Source organism: Brachypodium distachyon, chromosome 1 (assembly GCF_000005505.3).
Source record: "Brachypodium distachyon strain Bd21 chromosome 1, Brachypodium_distachyon_v3.0, whole genome shotgun sequence".
NCBI lineage: Eukaryota > Viridiplantae > Streptophyta > Magnoliopsida > Poales > Poaceae > Brachypodium > Brachypodium distachyon.
In genome coordinates this window covers 12,454,967-12,467,348 of record NC_016131.3, presented here as the reverse complement: position 1 = coordinate 12,467,348, position 12,382 = coordinate 12,454,967, and the positions used below count along the sequence as shown (strand labels likewise).

General features: G+C 41.5%; 1 protein-coding gene across 2 annotated transcripts; it reads left to right on the top strand.

The window, feature by feature from the left end:
* Positions 1-5,623: 5,623 nt before the first annotated feature.
* Positions 5,624-10,778, top strand: LOC100822408. Of its 2 annotated transcripts, none has more exons than XM_003562292.4 (4): positions 5,624-5,812; positions 6,054-6,191; positions 10,312-10,398; positions 10,518-10,778. In XM_003562292.4, the coding sequence occupies exons 1-3, from the start codon at positions 5,744-5,746 to the stop codon at positions 10,366-10,368; spliced, it is 264 nt and encodes an 87-aa protein (XP_003562340.1). In that variant the 5' UTR covers positions 5,624-5,743; the 3' UTR covers positions 10,369-10,398; positions 10,518-10,778. The 2 variants fall into 2 exon arrangements, with proteins under 2 accessions (XP_003562340.1, XP_010233106.1); XM_010234804.3 differs by having other exon boundaries at positions 6,047-6,191.
* Positions 10,779-12,382: the final 1,604 nt, after the last annotated feature.

Here is a 12,382-nt window from a genome sequence, read left to right as displayed (position 1 = left end):
AGCGATGCCGGCCGCCCGACGCTGCGCGCGACCCGTGCGAACGAGTCCGCGAGCTAGGTTTGCCGCCGTGCAGGACAGAGTCGGATGCGTGAGAGACAAATGGAAAAGTCTGCACAAAATTAATCTATGCTTACTACTCATCCTGGATAATATTGTGGTTTTAACAACGGGTCGGCAATTTTAATGTAGAAAATTCGGTTTCTACTCTCGACAGACCGATAAGACCGATGAATGAGTAGGTTGTTTTGGAAGGGCTAGTGATCGGGCAATCGATCCGGCCCTAGCCTCCTATCGGACTCCTCCATTACTGTTGGATCAGTTTGTTCAAATTTTGATGAATTATATTAGTAGAAACTTTCGAGACTAAAATCTAACTGATCTTTACTGACGTCTGTTTCCATTAAACTGCCGGATTTACTGCATGCACGGATTACTCTCCTGGTTTGTTCATCCTCGACGCAAGGGCTGATTTTGGTTTCCAAATTAAAGAAAACTTGTTTCCAATCCTGATGATTTTTTGCTTCCTGTACTGTTAAACATTGTGGTTCGGCCGGCTAGAGAAATTGTTTCCACGTCAATACGAGGTTGTTTTGCGAAATCCCTCTCTAGCGCCCGTCGGCGCTTTTTCTTTTTTTCTTTTCTTTCCGTGCCGTTTCTTTTTCTCCCGTTTCCGATAGCCAAAATATCTCCCCCAATTATGTTATCTCCAACAAAGGGCACTAAGTAGGAACTTATATTCTCTTTCCTACATTTTGGGGTCAGGTGGAACCAAAAGTTAAAAAGATGGTTTTTTCTGCGAGATTAGAAAAGATGATGACAGTAGGCCTGCTCGGAAAGAAAAAACGAGAGATGAGATTAGGATGGAGAGAAAAGTGATGACATGAACATATGTATCCATGCCCTATTGAAGATGCCCTTAGGTGAGTCCCATTGCGGTCTCTTCCCTTTCCCCTTCCTTTCAAGTTTTTTGTATCGTCCTTGTGCTTTTTCGTCCCCTCGCCTCCTCGACTCCACTGCTCTCTTCCATCTGCGTTTCTCTCCGGTGCTGGTCCAAATCCTCGGAGTTGTGGATGGAAGCTGCCTTCCTCCATTCCACGAGAGTTCTCGGCGGCACGGGTGGGGATGTGGTTGGGGATTTTTTTCAGCTCATGGTGCTCACCCCATCCAGTCGACTCGGCATCGTTGGGTGGTGGTCGCCCCATTTAGGCGATTCCCTAGCGCGGGTGGCTGTTGACTATGTGTGATTCCAAGAGCGCCGCAAATCCTAGTCGTCGCCGTGTTGGGGCTTCTAGGCTGTTGAATTCGCAGAGCTTCTCCTCGCCGGATTTTCTCAGGCACGGCCATGCCACAGTACGGGGTAACACACTGGGAACCCTCCCTTTTCATACAGTTGCTGCGTTGTTGGTGTTTTACACGACGACGTTGTTTCTATACGCGTAGGACGCGAGATTGAGCGGAGATTGAGTTGGCTGCGTGGAGGGAGACCCAGGTGTCTCAGGCGACCACACGGGGGGCGTGGAGAGAATATCCAGTGCTCCCAGGCCATACGGTGCTACCGGGGTGCACCCGATTAGTTTATCAATGGATACATGGTATATGAATGATCTTTTTCATTTGGTATATAGTATACGAGTGGTACATGTCATTTACATATGGTATATGAATGTTACATGTCATTTGCTATATGATATATGTCATTGGTATATCGATAAAATTATTAAGTCATATTTTGGGCTGTGCGTGGATTTGAAAAGAAGCCGAGTGTTTTTATGAAAAATTCCTATAGAGGAGTGGAGTGCGCGTTGATTCGTAACAAACTTAATGGTCTAAATGGAAAACGATGAATGGTTATCTTTGATCTAATCTTATCCCTTGGTTGTCCATCCAACGGGCCACAAGCATCAGGACTGCACTTTTTGGGAGCACCGTATGGGTCGGGAGCACTAGATATTCTCTCGGGGAACATGCAATTACAATTATTTTGCGGTTGAAGCATTAGCAGATGACCACTCCTTTTCCATCCCTGTGTTTACTTGTGATATGATTAACCTCTGATAAATCCGGCTATGTATTTTCACTACTGTTGCAAATTCTTTTGGTGGTTAGTGTACAGAGATGGTTCCCCATGTTTTTCTTCCCATTATGCTGCATTTTTTCATTGTTATTGAAATAATTATGATACTGAAATTTTAGCGAGATGTTAACTATATGGAAATGAAATGATGTTGTGTTACGTAAAAATCTAATTAATAATGCCAATGAAGTTGCATTGGCGTTGGAATTTGGGGGCCAAAATCCACTTCGAAGTATTTTTATTGGCTCTAGTAGCTATAGAGCCGATCCACCCTACATGTAGTGCAATTTTCTTTCAAGGGTCTGATGTAGCCATTGTTATTAAGCTCCTTAAAAAAATTAGGACATTAGGCAATGTTCAATCCTTCCCAATGCTCATTTCATGGTTTGCAGCAACCACCACCTGAATAACCGATAGATAGGTTCTTTGGTGCTTCGGTTAAAATGTTAAATTACTTGGACAAAAGAGAAAGAGAATGGTGACATGATTTTGGGTGATGATTGTTGTATATTTTTTACAATAGGATGTACCACTGCTTTCTTTGTTAACAATAGCTACAAGGACAAGATGAAACAAATTTACATGTATAAAATAAACATCCAAAGATACTTGCATATTTGTTTCTATTTGGCAGCTCGCTCGCCATCCACAACCATGACAAGACGGGCGGCACCTCGCTCGTGCGCAACAACTTTGACATGGAGGACGTATGCTAGCACGCTGAGAACATGAATGGGATGGTCCATGAGCTGAGGAAACTCGAGAGGGTCCAGTGAGAGTGTCAGGAAGTGCTAAAAGAACAAGATTGATGAGATGCAACATGAGCGGTTCAGTAAGGATTATGAGCATTGGCAGACAAAATATGAATTCCACTGGACCGAATCGTACCATATGCAGCGCATATGTTTTTGTGGTTAATCAGCATTTTCATTGTTTATTAGGTGAGCAAATTTGATTTACTTATAAGGAGTATTAGAGTACTCCAGATGATCGATGCTCGTTATACTTTCATGGTTTAAAAATAAATAAATTCTCAACCAATTTTGTACCGTGTCAGTGCATCTTGATGTCCACAGCCACGTTCTCAATAGATGTTGATGCTTACATTACAAAATGAAAATTTCCTACCAGAATGTGTATCGTCGATTATTTCGTCAAATAACCGAGTGGTACACCTTTGACCGTCGGTGTTCTAGTCAAATAACCGAGTGGTGCACCTTCAACCGTCGGTTTTCTAGTCAAATAACCGAGTGGTGCACTTTCAACCATCGGTTACCTAGTTAAATAACCGAGTAGTGCGCCTTCACTGTCAACTACTCCATATGTGACTAATGTGATCAAAATCATAACCATAAGAAAATATCGTTGAATACGAATATAATGGATATCAACTTATGTCCTATAGCTATATATTATTAGAGTAATCTGTGGTCAAATCATAGGTCAAAGGAAAACTAATACGCCCCCTATTGTTGGACGGAGGTAGTATGAGGTCAAATAACCTAGTGGTTCATGAACCCGTCGGTTATCTAGTCAAATAACCGAGTGTTGCACCTTCCCTGTCACTTATGAGTTCAAATAACCTAGTGGTTGGGAAACCCGTCGGTTAACTAGGTAAATAACCGAGTGTTGTACCGTCGGTTATCTAGTAGAATAACTGAGTGTTTCACCTTCAACCGTCGGTTATCTAGCCAAATAACCGAGGGTTGCTCTTTCACTGTCAGTTAATAGTCACAACAGTCGGGTGATACATCTTATAAATGTGTGTACTTTGTTTCCCGTCAGAAATTACAGAAAACCGTCTGTTATATGGGAAAAGCCTGACGGTTGACTAAGACATGTCGGCTATTTAGTTTCAATGTCGATAAAGATTAGATTTCTAGTAGTGTCTTTGCAAATATTTCTTGCTTAGCAACTCCTACAAGGTGCCTTGAGAGTTTTCTAGCTTCCATAGCCACTTACACAACAAGCTTTGGTTCATAGCTGTCAAATCCAAAATGCCAAGCCCTACACAATCTTTGGGCATACAAATACTAGGACAATTTACTAAATGGTATTTTCTTCTACATATATGTTCTTGCCACAACAATCTTGCTCTAAATTAGTCCAATTTTTTGAGCACGCCTTTTGGTGCATCCAGGAAAGACATCATGTACATGGGAACACTGTTGAGGCAAGTGTTAGTCAACACTGCCCTCCCTCCTATGGGCAATAAGTTACCTTTCCAACCAGCCAGCTTCTTTTCCACCTTCTCTTCAGTGGGCAACCACTTGGAATTTCTTAGTCTTTTGACATCCACAGGGATAACCAGATATGAGATGGGGAATTGCCACACTCCACATGTAGATTTCACTGTATTTATCTTGTCTGTCACAAGCTTATCCAAGACAAAAAAAATCACTCTTATGAAAGTTGATCTTCAAACCAGATTTGCTCAAAATGCAGAGGATGAATTTGAGATTTATAGCATTTTGCAAATTATCTTGTAGGAGGAAGATGGTGTCATCAACATATTACAAAATAGTAACCACCTTCTACCAAATTAGGAACTAAACCAGCAACAAGACCTTGTCTCTGAGCTTTTTTCGTGAGCATGGCTAGCCCATCAGCAATGATATCAAACAGAAGAGGGGACAGTGGATCCCCCTGCCTGACAACCTTAAAGGTAGTGAAGTAGGGTCCAACAGTATCATTTATCTCCAAAGCATTGATCCAGTCACACCATTTATCTCCAAAGCATTGATCCAGTCACACCATTTATCTCCAAAGCCCTTGGCATGCATCATTTGATATAGAAAAGGCCACTTAACCTTATCATATGCTTTCTCAAAATCGACTTTGAGTAGCAGGCCAGATTGCTTAGAGTGGTGTATCTCATGCACTGTCTTATGCAACAGGACAATACCCTCCATGATATACGTGTCCTTTATGAAGGCAGTTTGAGTTCGAGAGGACCACCGAAATAGATTTCTAATGGCCACAACACATGATGTGGATGTTGATGTAGAAAATTTGCATGCTCATGATATGCATGACGTGGATGATGATGCAGATATCTTGCATATCATGTTTTTAATGAAGATAGTGCGTATCAACTTTATAGATATTATAGATACGAACAAATATTCGATTCTAGCGTTTTACAACAATTACGAGTGTCGAACCAACAAAGAAGAAGAAGAAATGGCACGTGGCAATTTTGTTGGAACTTGCCATGATTGTTGTTGTAGAACAAGATTTTTATCTGTAACGAGAGAAGAGAAAGACGCAGCCTTATCCGCTCTGTCCAATGTGCTGGAGATTCGTATACACGTGGAGGTTACGTCATAGGCGCCTAGCCCACTGGAGATTATCGGGCCGACGGCAACTCCCGCAACCGTACGGCCCCTGGTTCGCCGTACGCGCGGCAGGCCCGCAGGCGTGCGGTCTCGCATTGAGACAGCCCAGAAGAAAAGCCCCTTGCGGTTGCGGGGAGTTCCGAGCGTTTCCGTGGTTCGTGCTCTTGGGCCGAATGGTAAGGGCATGAGCCCAGCAGGTACACCGCCCCCTTCTTTCTCCGCCTGCGCTTTCCAGAGGCGGCGGTCCGGAGACTGCTCCTTCTCCTTCTCCTTCTTCCGGTCTTCCCCTTTCCCTGCACCTCACGAACCACGACAGCTGAAGCATCTAATCATGGATACAGTTGGTAGCGCGACGCCCTTCTCCCGCACCACCAACACGACCTCTTCTTCTACAACCTCGGTACGTTTCCTCTTTATATTCTCTCGTCCCAGCTCCTTGCCCACGGTTGGCTGCGTTTTTTAATTGGCTTCTTGGGGTGATAGATCCCCAGAGGAAAAGGTTAAGCTGCTGAGTGCAACTTGAATTTCCGTATCTTTGTTTCCGAGTATCGAGATGCATAATATAGTGCATCTAATTTCAGTTTTTCTGACTCTGGTCTGGCGAAATGATCAGAAGCTCTTCTCTTGTTCCTAGTAAGCAGGGTGGGTCGGGACAAGGGGATAGAGAAGTTGCTATTGATGCCGAGATGGCCAGGGTTAACAAGCTGCCCGCCAATAGTTCCTACGCTATACACCGCATGAAGGTGCTGAACAAACTTCGCCATCTGATATCTATCAAGGTGAGGTTTACACGATTCTGCTCTTTAGTGTTGTTTAGTGTTGGAAATTCAGAGTCCTTGTGACCAATCAAGCCTTGTTTGGTAGCGGTGTATTTTTAGCCCCGAGTGGATTGGGTATTTCAGGGGATGGAATGTTCACCAATACTCTCAAATCCCTTTCCACCCCAAAATTGGAACAAAACTGATGTGTTTTGTGGGCATATTTTGGAATTGTCCTTGTAATCCAAGCCTACCAAACAGCTCATTCGGGGTTTTAGTGTTTCTGGATTTGGAGGGGACAATAATCTACAAACCCTATGAATACTCTTCTACCAAGCAAGGCCTTATGGGGATCTTCCTCCTGTTCATGAACTACGGGTAGTATTATAGCCTTTGTCCTGTTGCATATTGCAGTATGTGTATTTGGTTCTGTTTCTGGTAATCCATGGTAGCATCAGGCTCGGTCCTGAGATTTTAGAGGTCTGGTGCGAAACTAAGACCCGGGGCCCTTAATATAAATATGATGACATTAAATAATATATGTATGTATACAAAATTTCACCAAGAAACACTAAAAATGCATCAGAATTTACATTAACTTAAAAATTCTAACATTTCATGATGTGAAGTCGTTGGTGATGCTATGAGTATCACTCTCATCTAACAATTTCTTCTCAATGCATAAAGTTGTCATTAACCTCTCTTGAGACATTGTAGACCTTAAATATTTGTAGATGATGGATTCACAGTTCTAAAATTTAATAAAACTAGATAAACTTACAAATCAAAAACTTGCATAAAGAAAAAAAAACAGAGATGGATCACCTTCTCCTCCAGTTGTCCAGCGACGCAGGGGCAGGGCGACCAAGCAATTCAGGCGTTGAACCAATGCGTGTGAGTTGGCGAACGCAAACCGGAGAAATTGTGCCTGCGCTTGGGCACACTGCAAAGCCTCAGCGCAGCCACGCAGGGCGATCCATTTTATTTTTAGATGATTAGCCAAGATATCAGGAGGGCAGAAGGTGATCAGGCATGCGTAACTGGGGCAAGTCATTAGTCAGTTGGCGACACACGCAAGTTACGGAAGGAAACGAGGAAACTGATTGATGGATTCACTGGAAAGTATTACTACTGGACAAGGCCCAAGTGTACATACATGTACCTAGGGGGCCCATTAACTTCTGGGGCCCGGTGCGGCTGCACCGCCTGCACCCCCCCAGGGCCCAGCCTGGGTAGCATAAACACCTTGTTGGAGCTATTGCTTCAGAACAAGTGGTATGGAGTCCATACGTTAATGTCCAGCGTACCATCAAGTGAGGTTGCAATGAAATATTAACCAATTATTAATGAATTGAGCACTGATTTAATATCAAAAGTCTTCTGTTGAGGCACCTACTGTTGCCGATGCCATGAGCGAGGAGATGGTGGATAGCCTAGAGCTAGAGGGAAGAGCGGAAATAGTTCTGGTACGTCCACCTAGACAACCTGTACCTGTAACTTAAGTACACAGAGGAAGGAAAGGATGGCATTGTGCACCAAGTATTTGAGCGTGGCTTCATTAATATATAGAAATCGACGCATGTTCATGTGGTGCCGGAAAGGACTGCTAGACTTTCTGAACAAAGAGCATGCGATGTGTGTAAGAGAAATATGACACCGTCTATTGAGTTGCACCAGAAAAGATCAATGGACAAGGAGTGCAAGACTGAGACAGTCATGTTGCATTAGCCAGGATGAACTAAAGACAGCTGAGGTGAAGACAATGTTCTGCACAAATCCTGGTTGGCTACGGATTGGGTCGGTGGATCTTAGGCTGAGTTTGGTATTGAGGTGGATTATGATAACCCAGCTTGTTCAACCAGCTTTAGCCTATATTTCCATTTGGCTAACCAACTATCCAGCTTTCATGCCTATTTTTCCACAGTAAATTACTCCCTCCGTTCCTAGTTGTTTCCTTTGACTGACCCTTTGACCAAGAATTACTCTATTAGTGTATACATTTTGTGAAATAAAATTGATATCATTGCATTCGTATTCAAAAATACTTGTTTATGGTTATGATTTGTATCACATAAGTCACACGTCGGTGTAATCCTTGGTCAAAGGAAACAAAATACGCCTTATTTGTAGGAATGAATGGAGTATAAAATAAGTTCAGCACAACATAGCACAGTTAAGGAACCGCAAACTGAGCATTAGTTTGGATGGCATGCATGAGAATTGATTAGCTATCTTGGAGTCCACGTCCAAATCAGCCAAGAGATATATCTGCTTTTGAGTTATGTGTCTACTAGTACTGGCTGATCACGTAGATTCTGTTCTGTTAAGATTCAGTCTTTAGGATACTAGGTCTCGGTCCTTTGTTTCTTAATAGAGTCCAGGTAAGTCATAATAGTTTGGATCTAATCCATGGAAAGGTGTATACAAGCCATACAAAATTCCATTGCTTTGGTCATTGTAAACAGATTAGTTTTGCGTGAGTTATGCAAGAAAAAATAAATCAGAACACACTCAAGTCTCGGGCAACCATATCATGTGTATTTCTGTGGTTTTCCATCAAGAAGCTTCTAGCGTTTCAGGGTTAATCTTTGCATCAATACCTACGTGCTTATCCGAGGGGATCATCTCTCGGTTCTTGCTCAGTTCGTCGAGACTGCAAGGAGAAGGAAAAGCTGTTGATCAGGTGTCGCCGTGAAAGATCGGGCCACTGGTTACATCAGCGTCCCAGGACCAAATACAGACCATACATTGTTACTCATAGATATATGCAAGTCTCTCATACCCAATAATGATAGGTCAAGACAGTACACACCTAGGCAAGTCTCTCATCACCATTAATGGTTCAGAACATAGTGTTATTACTATTTATGTTCGCCAAGGTATCAAAGTAACATATTGGTCACAGATACTTGAGCCAAAGTTAAGAATCCCTTTGGGTGTAACAGAGGAAATGACCAAAATATTAATTAGATTACTAGTAAGTTGGATGAAACTATGATATCATTGTGTAAGTGTGGAATTCAGTCTATTTTGGTTGTAGAGGCTGGCCAATTTGTATGACTATAACCTGGTTAGTCCATTTTTTGGTAGGGAGGATGGTACCAAAATATCACAATATGTTGAGCGCCAGGGTGTTAAAGGATTAAACGCATAAGCTAAACCATTTGGGGTCGGATACATGTAGAAACTTCATATGATGTATGTAGCTGCTCCTTGTTTCAGACTCCCATGTTATAGGCCAAAAATTGAAATATATTAAATAGATAAACTGCAATAGTTTGAGCATTTTTTTCACTCGATCATTATGTGCTTATATGACCTCTGTCCATGTTAGAGCTTTTACAGCTAGGCTTTATTCGGATTTACGGAAGTCAAACTAATTTGTTGAGGTACTCTGGCAACATGATCAACTTAGCGTGAGGAGATAAATATCTCCTGGTGCCAGTAAACTGTTAGTGCTAATTCATCAGATTCTGGTAGTTTCGACCATGAACAATGTTAACCAGTTTAATTACTAGTGAGGTTTTGCTTATCCTAACTGGTTGCCCATTTCCCACTGGCTTCGAAAAGATGAAGATTTATCTTGAGCATTAACACATTAACTAAGGGAGTCTCTGAATCCTGAGTTTTGACAATAAAGACAGTTTTTGTCTAATTTTCTTTGTTTAGTTTAGGATAAAACTAGTATAATAAGTTTGCCTAAAAGAAAGAATTGTTGAATTTTGTGAAAGAAAACACTCCCACATGTTCTCTCAGTAAACCCTCACAAAAGAAACTCTTACCTTTCATGGACTTGTTTTGGGGAATGGCGTATAAGCGGCAGAACCGGAAAAGCAGCCTAGGTGCACACGGCTGCTAACATGTGATGCAAGGAGCCTAGACGATGTGCCACACAAGGAGTGCAGGTGTCGGGTAGCATTGTCAACAAACAATTTTTCACTATATATTGCCCTAACCAAGTAACCTGTTACAATCTATTTTTACTAGAATTTTATATGCACAAAAAACATTATGTGCGTAGCATCTTGGAAAATATAGCATTTAAATTTATCTGGAACCAAATAAACTTATTGGTAATAGTATAGTTTTATGCCTGCCTTTCATTGTGCTCAGTTTCTGATGCTTTACATTCCTGTTACAGAGGACCACATCCCAAGATGAGGAGCTTGAACTCCTTTTTGCCAGCCTTTCAATTTAAAGTCTACCTTTGACATCTTACATGTACTAGGTAAGCTGCAATATGATAATACAATGCAAAAAACAATCGTGCAGTAGTTCTATCATCATATTCATGTTTTCATTTGATTTAAATTGTGAATAGTTGAATAATACCTTTTTCACCTGCAGATGGCGTCACTGTTTTGACATGTGTACTCCGTATTGATCAGTTGTGCCTGCTTGTCCAGTATAACAATAGTTTTCGAGCACTTTCCTTTACCTGTTTGCAAAGTTGTTCGGGAACTTGATGAGCTGCAGAAGAATCCTTTATTCTCGACCTCCATGCATTGTAATCATGTAAAATCTTTACATTATATCATCTTTTGTGCAAAAATTGGCCACTACTGCATCTCTATATTGAAGGCCCACAGCCAGAGTCTGAACCAATAATTCTGATATTATGCATCACAGCGGCTGGAGGACAACCCTCCCGCCATCCTGTTTTTGCAAGAATGGGTTTTAACGCAATTAGTGCCGCTAATTGCTTCTACAACGCTTAAGAAAACAGTGTTATTTAGCGCCCTAAGCCACCTGGCGAAAATTTCAAGGTCTTTTTGAAATGGCGATCCAAATTTGGGTCGTCATATCAATTACACGCAACCTTAAGTAATGATCCACATACTATTAGAGCACTTAGGAAGCGTATTTGGATGCATCCAATTTTATACTTACCGTGTTGCTTTTTCCATCAATTATTCATAAAATGCTTTAGCGATGCTATAGCTTTTGTAGCGGCTAGAAAAAGATGCCGCTAAATGGCTTAGCATGCTATTTAAAATTTGGGACTGGCTGCAGCTCAGTCAACTGAGAAATGACCGGCCAGCCCAATCGCTGATCGGTGGCTAGGTTGGCTTTTCTCTATGTGTGCGTTTCTTTGTTGTGGTTTTGGCTTGTGGATTTTGATATCACAATAAAAAAGATTGAATTGCAACTTTCATACCCAAATGCTGAAAACTCTGAAACAATTGCGCCTGTACTACAAAAATCAAGCTAATTATTAAACTAAGTTGCAGTTGAAAAAAGTCAGCACACAAATTTCGCTTGTAATTTATGAAAAAACACTAAGTTGTAGCTGCAAAAAAATAAACACAAAAATCACACTTGTTATTATTAAACTATTGCAGCTGCAAAATGTCGGCATACAAATTTCACTTGTAATTTATGAAAAGACACTAACGTTGCAACTGCAAAAAAGAAACTCGAAGTGTGCAGTTCTAAAAAAAATACATCAATTACTTGCCACTAACATAGATAAACTAAATCAATGGAACATAAAAGAAAACACATATTGTGTGCACTTACCCTATCTACATACTCACTCTTAACAATGCATATAAAATAACAAAATATATGGGATGATGAAAACAAAGAAAAGTGAAGAGAGAAAAAAAAAGGAAGCAAACTATAAATAAGAAACCAAAAATAGAAAGAATAAAGGAAAAAAAATGAACCCCACAAAACTCAAACCTACGACCTCCGCCTAACGCAGGCCATTCTAGCCACTAGGCCTACATCAGCTTATTGGACATGTTCAGTTGACTGTTCTATGTTTCTTCTCACAACTTCCACACGGATCTTGGCACAAGATCGACGGTCCACACCGTTGCCTCAGAAATTGCATTTCTCAGTCAACTGAGAATTAGCAAATCCGTTAAAATTTTGATAGTTATATAGTCCTTGCAAAACAAGATGGGAGAGTGCTACTCTTTTGGTGAATTAACAAAGATAAAAAAAACAAAAGAGACGAGACACAAGAACTCCAAACTCAACGGAGTAGGGTGTGATGCGTACACCAAAACGAGAACGGGCCAAACCTCCAGGTGAACCTCACGGCATTTGCACCCACCTTATTCACACACAGCCGTCCATCCATTTTAGTACCTTTTCTCTAATCACCGTAATTAGTGAAATGGATATGGTCATCTCTCTCACAGCCCATCTCCCCATTCTCTCTCTCTCTCTGCCCTTCTCCTTCCCTGCCTTGCCCAGCTCGT